The 19,123-nt window shown below is 44.8% G+C and overlaps 1 protein-coding gene across 3 annotated transcripts; it reads left to right on the top strand.

The window, feature by feature from the left end:
* Window positions 1-5,245: 5,245 nt before the first annotated feature.
* LOC133482446 (protein FAM181B) lies at window positions 5,246-8,209 on the top strand. Of its 3 annotated transcripts, none has more exons than XM_061782594.1 (2): window positions 5,246-6,653; window positions 7,238-8,208. In XM_061782594.1, exons 1-2 carry the CDS (start codon window positions 5,795-5,797, stop codon window positions 7,243-7,245), a joined length of 867 nt encoding a protein of 288 aa, XP_061638578.1. In that variant the 5' UTR covers window positions 5,246-5,794; the 3' UTR covers window positions 7,246-8,208. The 3 variants fall into 3 exon arrangements, with proteins under 3 accessions (XP_061638578.1, XP_061638579.1, XP_061638577.1); XM_061782595.1 differs by having other exon boundaries at window positions 5,246-6,553; window positions 7,238-8,206; XM_061782593.1 differs by having other exon boundaries at window positions 5,246-8,209.
* The last annotated feature ends 10,914 nt before the right edge of the window (window positions 8,210-19,123 follow it).

Here is a 19,123-nt window from a genome sequence, read left to right as displayed (position 1 = left end):
ACTGTCCCACCAGGGAAAATAACATTTTAGACCACTGCTACACTACGCTAAATAACTCATACCGTGCCAAACCTCGTGCAGCCCCGGGCTCGTCTGATCACTGCTTAATTCACTTAATACCGACATACAGGCAAGAACTTAAATGCGTCAAGCCTACAGTGAAAAAGCGGACCAATGAGGCAAAGACAGAACTTCAAAGCTGTTTAGACTGCACAGACTGGAGTGTCTTTGAAAATTCAGCTGGCAGCCTGGATGAATATACGGACTCTGTCACATCCTATATCAGTTTCTGTGAAGATGTGTGTGTACCAACAAACTCATTTCGCACATTCAATAACAACAAGCCGTGGTTCACTGGCAAACTTAAGCAACTTCGCCAAGCTAAGGAGGTCGCATATCAGAGCGGGGACAGGGCCCTGTATAATCGGGCGAGAAACCAGCTGACTAAAGAAATGAACATTGCAAAGAGAAACTCTGCAGCAAAGTTGGAAAAACTGTTTAGTGCTAATGACTCTGAATCAGTCTGGCGTGCATTCCAATCGGCGACCAATTACAAGCGACGATCCCCCCCAAGCTGAGAACAATAGCACACTAGCCAACGACTTGAACACCTTCGACTGCAGATTTGAAAAGGACACTTTCAGACCCCACACCCACCCACCCGGCCGCACCACCGACTTCTGCGTTGACCATCCACGAACGGGATGTGAGACGCATCTTCAAACAACAAAAGATGAATAAAGCGGCAGGCCTAGACCATGTGTCCCCATCCTGCCTCAAAGTCTGCGCGGATCAGCTCGCTCCAGTCTTCATTCAGATCTTCAATAGATCTCTGGAACTGTGCGAAGTGCCATCCTGTTTCAAACGCTCCACCATCATTCCAGTCCCCAAGAAACCTGCATTCTCGGGTCTAAATGACTACAGGCCTGTCGCCTTGACATCTGTGGTCATGAAGTCCTTTGACCGTCTCGTGCCGGACCACCTCAAGAGCGTCACAGGTCCCCTGCCGGACGCCCTCCAGTTTGCCTACCGAGCGAACAGGTCTGCGGACGATGCGGTCAACATGGGACCGCACTTCATCCTAGAACACCTCGACAGTGCAGGGACCTACGCGAGGATCCTGTTCGGGGACTTCAGCTCAGCGTTCAACACCGTCATCCCTGAACTCCTTCCCTCCGAGCTTCTCCAGCTCAGCGTCTCGCTTGCCATCTGCCGGTGGATTTACAGCTTCCTGACGGGCAGGACACAGCAGGTGAGACTGGGGGAGGCCACCTCATCCACCCTGATTTAGCATTTACCGCAATGCTGTAAAAGTCGATCGCACGTCATGCCTGTAAACGTATCAATGTGTTTCATTTTAGAACAACATTGATGAGTTTCGCCTGTGATAGCACTTCATGCTTTCAAAGTGTGAAACTGACTCGTCTGTTTATTTTATGGCAAAACACAGATGAGTCAGGCCGTTAGGATTTTGAATGCATGTTCAATAGCTTACCTCTTGAACTTCTAACTTGACTTTAGGAAAACGCAAACAAGTTAGCCTTTTTAGCATTTAGCATGTAGGTTGGTTCATTTTCAAGTGTCTCTGAAAGAAGCTGACACGATGCAGATGGGCAACAAGTCCAGCACTGGTATGTCGCGCGCGCACACACAAAAAAAGGAGAAAAAGCTGGACTTGTCGCTGCATTGTCATGAGCTCCGCTGACTTTTCAGACGCCGAGATATACTGCCCGGCGCGGGGGAGGACTTATCGGGGTTCTCTGCCACCCAAAGGCGCCTCCTTCAAAAGTTTTCTCAGGACTCGACTCGGAGGGGTCGTTTATTCCGCTGGCGTCTGACAGTGGCCATCAATCAAAGGTGTTATTTAGTATTCAGCAGAGTCCAAACGCTGGAGTGCGTCGCAGTTAGCGGGGGACCACACACACACACACACACACACACACACACACAGCTCGGGTGTGCCACGTTGAAGGAGGGAGCGGGGGCCTGCTGAATAAGTGAATTCTGGTGTTTGGATGGCAGGCAGGGGTGCTAATGTTGAACAATATCGCCACAATATGGATGTGTGCTGTTTGCCCAGGGGATTTGGGGAGGTGCGGGGTGGGTCGGTGGGTGGAGGGCCACAGCAGCGGTTCTCAAACTCTGCGAGTTGTATAGCTTGGAGGTCAGCAAAGTAATAAGGAATCAATTGTGTTGCGTCATAGTTGCCTTCATGAGATTTGAACATTTTGGTAAAAACACAACAAATTCAACATGCAACATTTCATTTGCCATTTCATTTCAGTTCAACTTTTGCAGATTAGCATGACCTGGACGGCTGAGAATCTACACTGAGATCAAAAGAAAAGTGGTCCTAAAAGATGGTTGGTATTTTTATTGCTATTGTGACAGCAAATTCAAATGACTCGGGCAATTACGCTATTAGGCTAACAAGTTCGAGTTCTAGTTTAGAAAATGTGCTTTCAAATTGATTATAAACACATTTGACCCCTTGGAAATAATAGAAATAACACATTTTAACCTCCCCACAGGATTGTTTTTTCTACATTACCCCCTCCCACAACAAACCCAATCCCCCCCCCCCAAGCAACCTTGTGCCCTTTCAGCCTTGATGCAACAATGGCAGCTTGTTTCCGGGATGTGTGCGTCATGCTTCGCCAGTGTCAATGACCCAGCAGTGCAAACCCCCAAAGCCCCATCCATAAGGGGGGGGGTGAGATTGGGAAAATGAGGGTGGTTTGGTTGGGATTTGAATTAGCGTGAAGCGACAAAAACACCATGTGTGTCACTTTTTATTCATCGCAATGTTTTGATCGGCCTGACGAAGATAATTTTTGCCATAAACAGTGACTGCTCTGCATTATGGGCAATATTGGAATCTAATTTATATTTAATGCGGAGCATTGATACAAAAGTCGTGTGTTGATAAACAGAAAATGAAAAGCACATATTTCCACATTCAAACTTTTTTTTTTTTTTTTTTTTTTTTAAAACTGACATACGGTAAGCTTATATTTCTCCTTGGCCAATGGGACAGCTAGGCTTGTACTCCAGGAATTCTCCCTAGCAACAAAGCTTGGCGTAACCAAGAAAAGTAAATGTTGATTTCCCCGACTAGAAAAAGCTGAAATCTACAGATTGAAAAGAAAAGAAAAGAAAAAATAGTTTTCCTGGTTTCATTCCCACCATTTACATTGGACAATTGGGGAAAAAAAAACCTTGATTAAAAATTCTGTTCTTGTTTTTATTAATCATGTCTTGAGAAAATGGACCTTTTTTTTCCAAGAGGAAGCACTCATTTTCCGATTATCAGTCAAGATATTTGTTCAATGAAAGTGAACCCCTGCGAGTTTGCGCTTCAACATTTGCGAATTCGCCTACGTGTGGATTATTTTTGTAACCTGTCCTCCACTTGCTGTTTTTGTGCTCAGGTCAAATACATGTCTAATATCACAATTTCTTTGGCACCATCTGGTGGCATGTTGGTGCCAAGCAGCTATGAACTGAGTAGAGGAGTTTCATTTGGTCAGGCCGTAGCCTTGTCTAATAGAAGAAAAGTGCTTTGCCACCATCTTGTGGTGTCAATTACTTGCCCATTTTGGTGACACATTGCAGGGCTTGGTCATAGCAGGGGTTCGCTAGCTTTCTGCGGAAGTAAATCCTCAGAAAGAAAACTTGCTGGGGGGCGGGGGAGAAACAATTCAAAGCTTGGCAAAGGGGGGGGGGAATCCATTAAGATGGGAAATCTGTCCACATTGGCCAGCCCTACATCTGATTATATCAGCGCTATCACTTCCACGGCCTCCCTTTCCCCCCCTCTTGTGCAATTGGCACGGAAGAGATTTTGTTTTAACAGCCTCACTCCATCCCTTCAACTCCAAAACACCTCACCTCAAGATGCACTGTTTCCAAGAGGAGCACGATGAATTATTCAGCGAGCGACTGGCACAAAATAGTTAAAGTGCATCTTTAAAGCAGACTTCCAAAAAAAAAAAAAAAAAACCAAGTCAGCCGCTGGCAAGCAACATGGCTGTCCCTTTTCAATGGCTGGCAAGGCGACTTCCTGTAAAGACGCCCCCGCCGAGGCTTCATACGCACGATTTCTGTCAAAGTCACTTTTCTGGACTGCGTTCCTCTTTTTTTTTTTTTTTCCGGCTCCGGCAGCTTTTCCAGTTAAATGGACTGTTCCATTATTGGAGAGGCATTTTAGCGAGGGGCTGTGAGGTGCAATTTAATGAATCTCTGGCACAAAGCTCCCTTTCACTGGGCCCGCCGAAGAATGGGGGCTATTTAGACCCTGTAGGGCTTTATGTCAAAGGCAGCCCCATAATAGTTGTCAGGCTGGGGCAGAAATTCCCACTGGCCTGGGAATGCACCAGAAATCAACTTTATGTCACCGGCAGATTAAGACACAAACGGCCACTCGGGACCGTAACGTTTGCGGCCAAACGGGACGCCCACGTTTTCCCGCAACGAGAGGCGCTCAAATTGGGCTCGGTACGCTTCACGGAAAATTGGCTCGGTTATGAAGAAGATGGATTTGATTCATGCCGAGTGGTGTAGTTTTCCTTGGGCGCCTTTTTGGCAAGATCGCGATAAAGAAACCATCTCATGTTCTTTGCAGTCACCGAAGGAAATGGGCAAAGTTGACCTGATAGTGCCTACGATTTAAAAAAAAAAAAAAAAAAATTCATTTGGGTTTTGGTTTTCAATGGAAGTGTTTTTCTGGATGTTGTTCCCCAAGCCTTTTTGTCCCAATTGGAAGGATGTTGTGATTTGTAGTCCAAACATTATGATTATGATTATGATTATGATTATGACGAGGCTGTATTGTAGTTATTTCAAAAAGTCTTTTTGGAAATGTTTTTTTTTTTTCCGGCTTGGGATGAAGGGTGGTGTGAAAATTCTTGTTCTTTGTCTCCGCAGGAATTTGGCTGCATTACGGAGAGGAGATTTTGTGTTCGGGCATAAATATTCAATCTTGAAATCCCGTTGGCCAGAATTCTTCAGTTCTTGCTTGTGGTCCAAACAGGAAATTCAGATGTTGGACTGATAATGACAAGGTTGTATTTTTTTAGGATTGGGATAAAGAGCGTTCTTTTCTTCTTTTTTTGTCTTCCAAACTGCAAATATTGCTGAAGTATTTTTGCCTTTTTTTCCTGTTGCTTTCCTCGGAGTTTGGAACGAAAAGCACTCTCGAGTTCTAAATGGGAAATGGAGAAGTCATTCCCGATTTTGGTGAGGATCTATATCGTGTTTATGTGTAAGAATTCCATAGTTTTCCCCGCCCCCACATGGTTTTCTTTGGAATTTCTATTGGCTGGATCGGGAGGATATTCTGGTGTTGAGTCAAAACAGCAAATTTAGAAGTCGCCCAGTTGATTACTATGGACTACCAGCATCAATGATTAACAAAACCAATGTCTCAAATTCTTGCCTGTAGTCTTTTCGCATCCCTAATCTTCCTCGGAAGTTTGACAAGGCGTGAGCGCGCGCAAACCTCCACGACGGGGGGAGTGCTCCCGAGCGAGGTTATTGTCCTTCCCTCGGCGTGGAATCTCACACAAAATCCCTCCGGGGATGCAGGTGGCCCAGGGACAAGCAAAGAGTTAAGTCCTGCACTCTTTGAAGGGGGAAGCCCCCCCTCTTTCCTTCTGACATCACGGGGTCCGGCCCCCTGAAAGATTCCCTCACTCCGCTAGCGAGCGCCTCACTCGTGCGCCGGAATGTCGAGCAGCATCGGGACGGCGGAGAATATGATGTGAGAATCTGGTCTGGATCGTGGCGGTTGAGAATGGCCGCCATTATGAATCCCCAGTTTATGAATTTCTGCTTCCCGGGCTCGGCGATGGACGGGGGTCTCCTGAGCGAACCGGAGAAAGAGGAGGACTACAAGGAGACCACCAGGGAGCTGCTGAGCTTTATGGACTCGGCCTCCAGCAACATCAAGCTGGCCCTGGATAAGCCGGTCAAGTCTAAGAGGAAAGTCAACCACCGCAAGTATCTGCAGAAGCAGATCAAGAGGTGCACCGGGATCGTCAACGTCAGCGACGCGGCGGGGAAGGGGCCGGGTTCCTCCCCCTCGGCGGGTAAGACCGTCGCCAAGCGTGACGGCGTCCGGGCCAGCCTGCAGAACCGCAGCCTGGCCGCTCTTTTCAGCCCCAGCAAGGAAGTCCGCGGCGAGAAAGCCAGGAAACCGCCCCTGCGCCACCGCAACCTGCCACCCTCTTTCTTCACCGAGCCGGCCAACTGCTCCAACGTCAACCCTGCGGCGGGAATGTCCTTGCGGGACCTGGAGCGAGCCAACCCGGAGGCGGCGGACTTCTTCGACCTGCTGGGACCCGACTACGTCAGCGTGGTGGCCGAGCAGGAACTCTACCAAAATGCGTCCGGCCCAGACGTCGCCGCCTCCGCCGCCTCCTACGATACTCACCACTTCGTCGGGGGTCTCCTGTACCCGGAGTCGTGGACTAACCCTTCGCCGCCGCTCGCCAGGAAGCTCCCGACTCCTGGCCAGCCGCCGCTCTACTGCCACCCGGAGGCCACGGCCCCCGTGGGTGCTGAGGATAATACGCTGTGCTCGTTAGCCTTCTCCAACTTTTTCACCGACTGCTCGGTACCTCAGGTCAACTACGACTTAAGCGGAGACTTCAGTAGGACTCATTACTCATCTCTATGAGAAAAGACAGCATTGTTTTACACGGGTTTTTTTTAACGGCGCTCCGGCAACATAGGATAATTTTGTCGGAACATTGCTAACCTTTGCTAACGCAGTAGTAAAGTCAAGTTAGAATTCCAGTCATTATCTGTTTGAACAACTTTAAGCCGTGAATACTTGTAAGCAAGTACGGCGGTAGCTGAGCGTGCCTTCTCGTCTTCCGCCCTTGAAATGTTGTTTGGCTGACGAGTTCATCCAAGTTTCTGTCCGAACACGTCGTAGTCTATCACTAACCTACGCTAAAACGGTCGTAAAGTTATTACAGTACGCATTTGTAAAAGAACAAGAAAAAACACTTCTAGTCCATCAATATAAAACAATACAATGAAAAACGTTAATGACCATGTATTCTTACGCCGCTCGCTGTGCGCCATTCATAAGCTGGTAAAGCGGGGACCCGCTGCAGTCATCATAACACTAAGACAAGCTACACGCTTCCGAATGAGGAATATCGGATGTACTGTATGTTAAACATTTGAGCTGAAGTTTTTGCTTTTGTTGTTTCTCCTGTCAATTTAGATCACTGATGTAAAAGAAGCTGTGGTTTCTCATGGTGTGGCCTCCCATCATCCCCTGATCTCAACCCTATAGAGAACCTTCAGAGCTTCCTTAACAGGAAGATCTATAAAGATTGCCAGCGGTTTACAGGGGGTCCTTGATTTACGACGCCATTCCGTTAAATAATGTCTTCAAAATCATGTTGATGCTACATTCACTTGTAAAATAGTTGTCATGGTGGATCATGTACTTGGACCAGCCAGGACACCTCTTACGATGTTAGCATTAGCAAACTTTGCTGATGTAATCTGACCACATCGACATTTTTCATAACATCTGCCGAACAAATGATCTGACTTTTCATTTCAATTTGCTGCATTCCGTTAGCGGTTAGCACGTACTTTGAGTTGCTTGACTTTCTCGAGTTTCTAATCTTTGTCAGCGAACAAAATGGACGACTATTTGGTTTCCCCCCCCCGCGTCTTCAAGCCGTTCGAGATGCCCTGGCGCCGGCAAAACTCCAGCCCCAGATGATTCCTGACTGTGTTTTGAAATGGCTACATGCTTAGCAGTATTCTGGAAATAGGTGCTCGTTTACCCTGGACATTTCTAACAGTGTGAATTGAATTGAAGACTTTCCTAATTAAGATATGTAAATCGCACACGATCAGATCACAATATCATAAACGTGTTTGTCATTTTCACGACGCTGTGATGCGGAACAATTTAGTTTCAAGGGGTGACGTTCAATTTTTCACAATCAGAATTGTGTTCAAATCATTTTTTTTTTTTTTTTTTAATCTATCTTGGATGCTGTACAAGATGAAATAAAGCTGGCCTTTATTGCTGTCAAAAACAAACAAAAAAAAAAGTACATGACTTTGTTTCACTCGGCTGACAAAACTGACAAACTACCAGAAGCAATGTTTATCATTCATGAACCCAAATTTACGCAGTTTACAATTTTGTTTGTTCTTTTATTTGGTGGATTCATAATCCACAACCAGCTGTAAATGGGGGGGGGGGGGGGGGGGGGAAAGTAAAGTAAATCAATAGCAAGGTCCTGTTTAACATTTGGGTGTTGAGTACATTAAACGGCACCGATCTTAATGTGAAATCGTTTTCTAACTATTAAATGCACGCAACATGATCACTTCTCCAAATCAAATCAATTTTGCCGAGTTTCATCCACTCACAAAAGAAAAACTGTTGGCACTTGATGTAGCACATGGCACCTCCCACCCCGAATGTAGGACGCCCCCTGCTCTCTGCTTTGTGGAACTACAGCACAAGGCCAAAAGATGATGAGAAGAATCTTATTTGATTTTATTTTGCAGCTTTAACACATGGTTAAAAATATAGTGATGGTGATCATTCATAAGATGGAAATGAAAATGACAATTCTAAAAAAATTCTATGTGTTCTTTACGAGTGTAAAGCATATTTTAAAAATGTATTCAATCATTTAATTTGTTTAGTAAATACTATTGCTAATCATATTTATGTGATACAAGCTTAGATTAAATGTTATGAAAGGCCTCAGACACGTAACCAACATATCATAATACAGTATAGATCAGATTCATAATAAACATGAATTAAAAAAGTACATTTGATAGAGGCATCGAATATTCCCGTGAATTTATTATGGAGAATGTTGAAAAGGCTGAAACGGCCCCTTATAGGATAACTTTATTATTTACATAATTGTTTTCTAGTAGTTTAATACTTGCTTTAAAAATCTATTTTTTACAATTGGTTTCATTTCATTATTATTATTAATAATCATCATAAAAAAACACAACGCCATAAGGCCTTGACAAACCTTTCTAAAAAGCACCAAAAACATTTAAGCCACAAATGCTAATAACAATAATAATAATAATAATAATTGATCTAATGTATACATCGAATCTTTTTATGACTATACTGTGGGTTCTTGGAGAAATGTAATCAAATAAGAATATATTTGAAAATCAAACTAATAAATATGATGGACGCATCATGCATTTTCATGAATTTACTGTAGGCCCTTGGAGAACTTTCAAAAGGGACAAAAGGCCACTGATGGGCTATATTTCTTAATGATGTATTACTTTTTACTTCATGATCACTGTTCTAAAAAGGACTTTAGAAAATCAACCCACAAATGCTTGTCATAAATAATATTAAGAAACTAAAAAAAAAAAAAGGAAGCAATGCAGCCCAATGGGGGGCACAAGCAAGCCAGTGCAAACTGGAGGCCGGTCCCAAGCCCGGATCAATGCGGAGGCATCCGGCTTCAAACAAATATGAGCGTTCGTCCGAAGAATTCCACACCGGATCGGTCGCGGCCCGGGTTAACCACGTCGGCCCCCGACGCCGTCAACCTGCAGGGCGCCCTTGGAAATTCAGCTACTGTGGGTCCAAGTCGAAGAAGAAGAAGAAGAAGAAGAAGAAGAGGTGGAAAGCGGGTTCTTCGGCAAAAAGAGAAGAGGAAAGCACACAGCGTAGAACTGAATGTGGGGACTTTGAATGTTGGGACTACGACAGGAACATCTCGGGAGTTGGTTGACATGATGATCAGGAGAGAAAGCTTGCTATCTTGTGTGTCCAGGAGAGCAGGTGGAAAGGTAGTAAGGCGAGAAGTTTAGGGGTTAGGGTTGAAATGATTTGACCGTGGTGGAGATGGGAAGACAAATGGAGTCGGGGTTATTTTAAAGGAAGGGTTGCCTAAGAATGTAATGGAGGTGAAAAGAGTATCAGATCGATTGATGAGGCTGAAACTTGAAATTGAGGGTGCTGTGTGTCATGTGATTAGTGGCTGTGCCCCACGGGTAGGATGTGACCTAGAGGTGGGTGAAAGAGAAATTCTGGAAGGAGCTGGTCCAAGTAGTTCTGAGCATCCCAGACAGAGAGAGAGTCGTGATTGGTGCAGATTGGAATGGACATGTGGGTGAAGGTAATAGGGGGTGATGAAGAAGTGATGGGTAAGTACGGCATCCGGGAAAGGAACTTGGAGGGACAGATGCTGGTAGACTTTGCAAAAAGGATGCAAATGGCTGGAGTGAACACTTTTTTCTCCAGAAGAGGCAGGAACATAGGGTGGCCCACACGAGCGGAGGTTGAAGCACACAGGTGGATTACATCTTGTGCAGACGATGTCATCTGAAGAAGGTTAGCGACTGTAAGGTTGTGGTAGGGGAGAGTGTGGCTAGACAGCGAAGAAGATGACTCTGGTGGCGGGGAGGAAGATTAGGAAGACAAAGGCAGAGCAGAGAAGCATGTGGTGGAAGCTGAGACAGGACGAGTGTTGCGCAGCTTTTCGGGAAGAGGTGGGACAGGCTCTCGGTGGACGGGAGGAGCTTCCAGAAGACCGGACCGCTGCGGCCAAGGTGATCAGAGAGGCAGGCAGGAGAGTACTTGGTGTATCTTCTGGCACGAAAGGAGAGAAGGAGACTTGGCGGTGGAACCTCACAGTACAGGAAGTCATACAAGGAAAAAGGTTAGCTAAGAAGAAGTGGGACACTGAGCGGACCGAGGAGAGGCGAAAGGAATACATTGAGATGCGACACGGGGCAAAGACCAAACAAGAGGCATATGATGACATGTATGCCAGGTTGGACACTAAAGAAGGAGAAAAGGATCTACACAGCGATGAGAGGGATGTGCAGCAGGTTAGGTAGAAGAGGCAAGTGTGGTGGACCAGGAAGTGGCAATGATTAGTAAGGGGGAAGTTAGAAAGGCATGAGAGAGGATGAAAAATGGAAAGGCAGTTGGTCCTGATGACGTTCCTGTGGAGGTGTGGAAGCGTCTAGCAAGGGTGGCTGTGGACTTTTTGACCAGCTTGTTCAATAGAATTCTAGCGCGTGAGAAGATGCCTGAGGAATGGAGGAAAAGTGTGCTGGTGCCCATTTTGAAGAACAAGGGTGATGTGCAGAGCTGTGGGAACTAGAGAGGAATAAAGTGGAGGAGCCACACAATCAAGTTATGGGAAAGAGTCGTGGAGGCTGGACTCAGGACAGAAGTGAGTATTTGCGAGCAACAGTCTGGTTTCATGCCTGACGTTGTGATCTGCAGTGAAAGCAGGGAGCAGGTGGAGGAACAGTTAGAAAGATGGAGGCGTGCACTGGAAAGGAGAGGAATGAAAATTAGCCCAAGTCAGACAGAACATATGTGCATGAATGAGAGGGGCGGTGGGGGAAGAGAGAACGAGGCCGGAGGACTTGAGATACTTGGGGTCGACCGTCCAGAGCAATGGCGAGTGTGCTCAGGAGGTGTAGAAACGGGTCCAAGCGGGTTGGAACGGGTGGAGGAAGGCGTCAGGTGTGTTACTGTATGAGACACAAGAGTCTCTGCTAGGACGGAGGGCAACGTTTAGAAGACAGCGGTGAGGCCGGCCCCGTGATGGACGCATGAGAGACGGCGGCACTGAAGAGACGACAGGAAGCCGAGCACATGAAGGTGTTGAGGTTCGCTCTCGGAGTGACCGGCTCGGATCCAATGAGAAATGAGCTCGTCAGAGGGACGGCCGAGGAGAAATAGTGAGTATATTGGTGGAAGGGTGATGAGGATGGAGCTGCCAGGCGAGAGAGCGAGAGGAAGAGCAAAGAGAAGGTGGATGGATGTCGTGAGGGAAGACATCCATCCACTGTAAATGTAAGACTGTTGGTGTTGGAGAGGAGGATGCCGGAGATTTACAGGCTCCCGTGGAAAAGGACGACGCGCTGTGGCGACAAACCCAAAGGAAAAGAAGAAGAAGAAGAAGAAGAAGAAGAAGAAGAAGAAGAAAGTCCAACAAGCACCACGTTTTGATCAATTTGCTGCGGGCCCTCAATAATGGCCACGTGGTGGCAGTGAAACTCCATTTGAGAGTCGACCCACTCCCCGAGCCATGTGCGTGCCTGATGCACAATCGCCCTTGGATGGATAGATAGATATATTTAGGAATTGTTTTTGGTTTTGTTCATCTCACGGCAGCTACATCTGGGAAGCCATTTTCAGCTGTAAAAACGGCGCATCCGCACAGGAGGCGGATGGATTCTGTGGCACTGGCCGACATGGGGGATGAGTCGCCTCTCCGGGCCGCTTTGATTTACGGCACGCGTTTGTCAGAGAGATTCGCAAACAACATCTCGGTGGGGGTGGACCCGGGCCGCAATGCAAGTCAGGTCTCTTGTATCTTGTAGCACGTCAACACGAGAAAGGAAAGCTAAGAAACAAGAACATGTCAAAACTGTCCACCATCGCAGAAGGCCGACGAAGCAAACAAAAGCATTTCATGGCTGTCCATTATTGCAGGAATGAATTTACAGAAGAAAAAAAACAAATGTTGTAACTGCCTTTATCATAGGCGTCACAAAAAAAAAACAGAAAATGTAACCTGCCATCACTGAAATAAAACTGAAAATCAAGAATATGTCGTAGTTGCCCGTCATCATGGAAGTAAAATGGACAAAAAACCCAAAAGTCAAACTCAGAATGTTGTGACATGAGGAAATGTGCCTGGCCCTCATCACAGATGTTGAAACTGAAAAGAAATGTTTTGCCGCTGTGCATTATCACGTTCCGAAACCCTCCGTCATCGCCAAATCCTGTAAATCGACAAAACCTCATCAGGCGTAAAAGAAGAAAATGTCAGCGTCAGCGTTCCCTTGCTAAGCAAAACAGCAGCAGCAGCAGCACATGAAGGCTTTCTCAGACAAATTCAAGTTTGTATGAGTTCGACATTCTCAGACATTCCGCAGATGGCTTCCATTTAATTTTTTTTCTGCGGGTTTCAGGCTGTGCCGTTGCCCTCTAAGGACCTTCAGTTCTCGCCCTTCCGTCTTAGCAGAACTCAGCAGTTAGCACGGGCCATCATTAGCATTCCTTTAGCGGCCTGCTTTCTTTTCTTTTTTCTTTTGTTTGTTGATTCCACCAAGTTGCTATGACGGCACGGAGAAAGTGGCTCACAGCGTCACTCCGTTTCTTTCTTCTGCCTTTCACGTGCGGCTGCGAGTTTCGGTCCTCGGGCGTGCGGCGGGGACGCTCGCCGCTTCCTCGACGTGGAGGCCAAGTCATGTCACGTACGGATCCGCGACTTTGAAAACGCCGTGTTTTAAAAAGAGCACGAAAATATGCCAAAGTGAATTGCGGTCAACTGCGGCTTTGTGTTGGGATCTCGATATTTGCTCCAAAGGAGTTCGCAGAACGAATGGACGGCTCCATCCATCCCTCTTTCTGTCCGTCCATCTTGAACGCCGTTCAGTCAAGTCTGGCTCACGCACGGGTGGAGTTGGGTTACAAGGTGTGTTTCTGAAAGTTCCTCTCCGCATAGTCGGGCACGCTCCATCAGAGCGAAGAAGAAGCGGATGAATTTTCGGGCGCCCAGAGCCAAATAGAAGCTTTTGGCAGGATGTTAATTCATCCCTGGAACATTTGAGTTGATCTAAATCTTTCCTTTGAAACTGTCGGGGCGGCATTAGCATTTTCTCTTAACCCTCCAAATCATTCCCCGTTAAAAAAAAAGACATCCAAAAAATAGAGAAGTTGGCAGCTGATCAATGAGTTTTTCCATTGAACTGCTAATATTTCCACCACAGGAATGAGGACGCTTGATCTGCTGGAGGCCTCGCAGTCACAAATGGACTTTTCCGTTTTTTAGCGTTTGCTGCTCGCCGTCGCCCTCGCTGCGGCCCAAAGAAAAACGAAAGCAAACAGCGGACGACAACAACAAATTCTAGCTGTAGACATGACATCCAGTTCCCATGTTTGGATTTGGTTGATTCTGGTCTCGTGCGGTGATGCGAGGTCATCAGCTGTGCGGAGGAAAAGGATCCAGTTCCACTTCATTGGTCAGCAAATGACATTTGAACTACAAATCATGTTCAGTGAACTCCTTTTTATTGCGGGATGTGTGCGCGTGCGTGTGCGTGCGTGTGTTTCTTAATACGCTGTACATCACAGGTGTCAAAGTGGCAGCCCGGGGGCCAGATCCGGCCCGCCACATCATTTGCTTTTGGGCCCGCGAAAGCAAATCAAAATGGCTAATTGTGTTCTGGTGTCATAACGTTGAGATATTTGGAAGCGTTTTTTGTTACCAATCCCCCGTTGAAAAGAAATGTAACAGTTGAAAAACATGTTCTTATCGGCTTCTGATTTCAAAACTGGTTATTCATCAATGTGTTGTGTATACTGTATGTAATTATATGAGGTCCTCTTTTGTTTATAGGGGTTCCCAGTCATAGCGGCCCTCCGGGGGGGGGGGCAAGTCATAAGTACGATGTGGCCCATGACAAAGATGAGTTGGACATGTTTGAAGATAATTGCTCAAAACGTGTGTAAGACTGAGGACTAAATCGGGGAGCTATAGTATGAAACTGTTTTTCACCAATTAAAACGACACGGCGTGACCCCACCCCCGCGATGTAAGAACTTTAGCGCCTTCATTCAGATCAGCGTTTTGTTTTGTTTTTCACTGAAAGAAAAGGCGGAAAAAAAAGTCGAGCTTGATTTTGCCAGATTTCTATATATATATATATATATATATATAGATATATGTGTATGTATGTGTCATTTTATATATTGGATGATTTGTTGAATGGTTCATATTTGTGAACAACACTCTTCTCTGCGGTGTGTCAAATGTCGTGCATGTTATTTCCATCACTTGCTGGGTGCGAGGAAGCCCGCAGGTCGGCGTGGCGACGTGATCGCAAAAGGTTTGACCAAAAACACGGTCGAACCGGGCCGCCGGTTCCGAGCCCCAAAAGTGTCCCGACGTGTGGACAAAGCTCTTTCCTCTCGGGAAGCTCATCACAGTCCATGACAAATATTGCGGAAAATTCTTTGTTATCAAACACCGGAGGAGGCTAAATGTTGGAAAAACAGAGCAGACATGCTCACCATTCTATCCTCAATTACAAAATACAAATAAAGTTATGGTAGGAATAGTAGAGATCTATTTTGGTCGCCTCTGCCCCACGGCGAGGTTCGGCCTCTCTCGCTCGGTCCCGAAGTAGACGTTTGATAGAACGTGTTGCCGCGGCGACGCCGTCGTTTGATGTTGCCCAGCGCAAACGCTCACTCCGGTGTTCCTTTTCCTACGTTTCGACTTGAAAACATCTGTGTCGAGGTGGTTTTCTTTTTCTTTTCTCGTCTATGGAAATGGCGCTTTGGATTCGGGGGGCCTCGGCATGCACCGGTTTTCGCGAGTGCGTGCAATTGAAGTCTTTTAGGGGTCCTGGGCACAACCCGAGTTTTCAAATTCTACCAAAACGTGCAGGGAGCTCCCAGGCTTGCAGAGTTAAATGAAAACGTAAACGAATACATAGCTCCACGAATATTTCTACAATGTATCAAGTTTTCCAAAATGTCAATCGTTGTTTTAGGTTCAAACAATATAAAAGGTGCAGGGAGATTCCAGGGTCAGCAGCAGCATAATGTAAATGCGTAAATAGTTCCTTGATGTTTACCCAGTTTTCAGGTCATCTGTTATCGATCATCGGGTTTAAAAAAAAAAAAAAAAAAAAAAGGTCGATCCCTAGCGTAAATGGTGAAACTCAACGCATCACGTACATTTGGAATGAAATGGAAAGGGGTTTAAAAGTACAAAGTCGATCTTTGAGGGTGGTCACGTCAGAGCGAGCCAAGCAGCCAAGAGAAGATGAATTCACACGTGGACTCGGACATTCAACTTCATACAGTAATTCCACAATATGATCCACGCGTAACCGGCGGTGGTAGCACTCATACGGACACAATTACAGCTGATTTGTTTTGTTTTCTTTTTTTGAAATAGTGCCTCCTTATGTCATTGCTGGTCGTGTGCAGACGGTTAGGGTTCAGTAACATCTCCGTCCCGGCCGGGAGACGCGTCTGCACGTTCGGACTGTAACTCGTCGTGGGCCGCTCGGGGTGTGTCTCCTCACCTGCCAAATGTTCCGCTCGGAGCAATGCTAGCCTCTCCCAATAACCAGAGAGTCCAGAATCGCCATTTGATTTACTGCAACAGAAATTGCAGTCAGTGCACAAGGGACGGACGGTGAGATATTTTTCAAATTTTTCATTTCACATTCAAAAAAAAAACAACAATTCTTATACTTTTATATTTTCCATGTATTATTTTTGTACTAAAGTCAAAGTAGAGACATGTTACACAGTTCAATTAATGTAAAGTTAAAGTATACAGAAAGCAATTTCAGTCTGATATTTTCGTAATTTTTTTCTCAATATTTGTGTACTTTATTCTCTCTCTCTCTCTCTCTCTCTCTTTGTATATTTCTCCAAGGGCATTTTCTCTAACATTAGAAAATATGGAAGAATATACAAATATTTTTACATTTTTTTCGAGCGTTCTGTATTTTCTTTGTGTCCATTTTTCTTTCTAATATTTGTGTATTTCCCCCATATGTGTTTCTTTTTTTCGGTCATGTTTTATGACTTTTTTTGCCTTCCATTTTTGTATGTTCCTAATATTTGTATGTATGTATGTCCTAATGTTTTGTCACGTTTTCCATGTTTTTTCTATTATTATTATTTGGTTAATCTCCTTAATATTTGCATATTTCACATCTTTGTATTTTTTATGATATGCATTTTTTGTTCACACACACACACACACACACACATATATATATATATGTCTAATTTTTTTTAAACCTAAGTTTTGTATTTTTCGTCCAATATTTTCCTATTTTTCCTTTGTAATTGTCCATTTTCCCAATGTTTATGCACATTTTTTGTAATAGTTTGCACTTTTGTATCTTACATTTTGGTATATTTTCCCTAATATTTGTGTGTTTTTCTCTATTTTTTCCGAATGTTCTGTGATTTTAGTCACATGCAAGCCTTCACTCTGTTCTTCAGCTGGTAGAAGGCTGTTGTAGTCATTGATTTGATATGACTAGTGAAAGTCAGGTCAGCACACCAAGGTTTCGGACTTCGGCTTTGTGTTTGCCTCCAGGTATTTACTACCAGCAAACCTCTTTTCTTTACTACCAAAACCTACCTTTGTTTTGTTGTGGTTTACTTGGAGGAAGTTTAGGTTCACCCAAGGTTACTGTATTTATTGGATTTCGACAGTGACACAACACCTCCATTGAACTGTGGTCATCCGGAGACACTGCTAGATAAAAGTGTATGTCATCTGCATAACTATGATTGATAGTAAACAAAAAAAAGGTTCTGACAACTTTGAGCCAAAGATAGCATATACAGGTTGAACAGGAGGGGTCCAAGAACAGAACCTTGAGGGACCCCATATGTCAAACTTCCAATGCTTGTGAAGTAACTTGAAGCATTTAAGGACTGTTGGGTTTGGTCCTATCCACGTTTGCAACCTGTTCAGCAGTGGATTACGATCAACCGTATCAAACGCCGCACTGAGATCCCGCAAGACAAGAACTGACACCTTTCCCGAGTCACTGTTCAGTTCAACCTGAAATCATTTAGCACTTTGATAAGAACGGATTCTCTACTGTGATGAGTGGGGAAACCTGATTGCAATTTGAGTCTCATATTCCAATATATTTCCCATCCTTTTCAAATATTTTCGGAATTTCTCCGAACATTTGAGCCTTTTTCCTCGTATTTCTGTATTGTCTTCTCAAATATCATACCATTTTCAGATGAGAGAGATTCCGATAGTATTTCCTTGTAAAAGGCGCCCTGACCTTGACTGTCATGACGGAACGTCCGCGTGTGCGGACCAGGCGTGACCCGGCTGGAATTGTCCATCATTTGTATGCGGATGATCCTGTTTGCGTTTGGCGTCGATCGAAGGCATTAATGCGCCCTCATGTTGGGGATCCGACGCTGTTGCTGTGAGATTTGATTTGATGAAGCTTTGCGCCCATTTGAGATGAAGCCTTATTGACGCGTCAATCGCGATGTCGCTGTGCATATCAATACAGGGAAATACAGTGTTTCTGACGGCAGGCGAGCTCGTATCGTTTGAAAGTCTCCTTTGTCACTGCTGACGTTTAGGGCGTCCTGTGTTATTTGGCCGGGCGTGTAACAAACAGCCAGAGTAGCGGGTGTGAAAAACACACAATTTGACTCGTTTCTTGGCCATGTTAAGGACCGTACTTAGACCTGCCGCGTTGAAATCAAACAATTACACCGAAGCTTCTGTTTGAAAACATTTTCTTCCGCATCGGAAATGACAGACATTCATTCACATACTGCCATGCGGACAGGCCTTGTCGCGATTACCGACGCGCCTCGATTTTTTTCCACAATTGAGCTGTTTCTCAGCTGATTTCTTTTGTCTTGAATTGTTTTTCCGAAGAATTTTCATTCATTTGAAAAGTACCTTTGTGTATTTTATGGACTCAATTTTTGTATTTGTATGTACATTTTCCCCCCAATATTCTGTGTGTTCATCTTAAATATTTGTATCTTTACATGAATTTTCCTTACTGATTGTAGTTGCAGTCATTGTTTTATATTTGTGTATTTTACTCAATTTACATTTGTCCATTGAACTTTGATTTGTTTGTAACATGTAAAATATTTTGTATTTAAAAAAAATCTTTCCCCCTCATTTTCCCCCCCAAAATCATTTTATTAAAAATGTTTGTATTTTTCCACATTTTTTTGGTCATCGTTTTGCAGAAATATTTTCCCCTCAACTATTTAAAATATTTTTTTGGGGTGGTATCTTCAGCTTTTTTTTCCCCCCTAATGTTTTTCTTTTTGGTCTATCTATGTATGTATTTGAGTCCCCCCCCAATATTTGTCCATTTTCCTTGATATATGACACACGTAATGACGATAAGGGCTCTAGCAAATGGATGGATGGATAATATAATCAAAGTATTTGTGTATCTTTCCTGTATTGTTGGATTATTTTGCAAATAGTAATAATTTTCCAATCCAGTCGTATTTTTGGGACTCCCATCTCTCATGGCAACCTCCAAGCACCCTCATAAATCCATTGTTGAA

This window comes from Phyllopteryx taeniolatus, chromosome 8 (genome assembly GCF_024500385.1).
Source record: "Phyllopteryx taeniolatus isolate TA_2022b chromosome 8, UOR_Ptae_1.2, whole genome shotgun sequence".
Lineage (NCBI taxonomy): Eukaryota > Metazoa > Chordata > Actinopteri > Syngnathiformes > Syngnathidae > Phyllopteryx > Phyllopteryx taeniolatus.
Note: the sequence above shows the minus strand (reverse complement) of the source record. Positions and strands in the feature narration are given on the sequence as shown.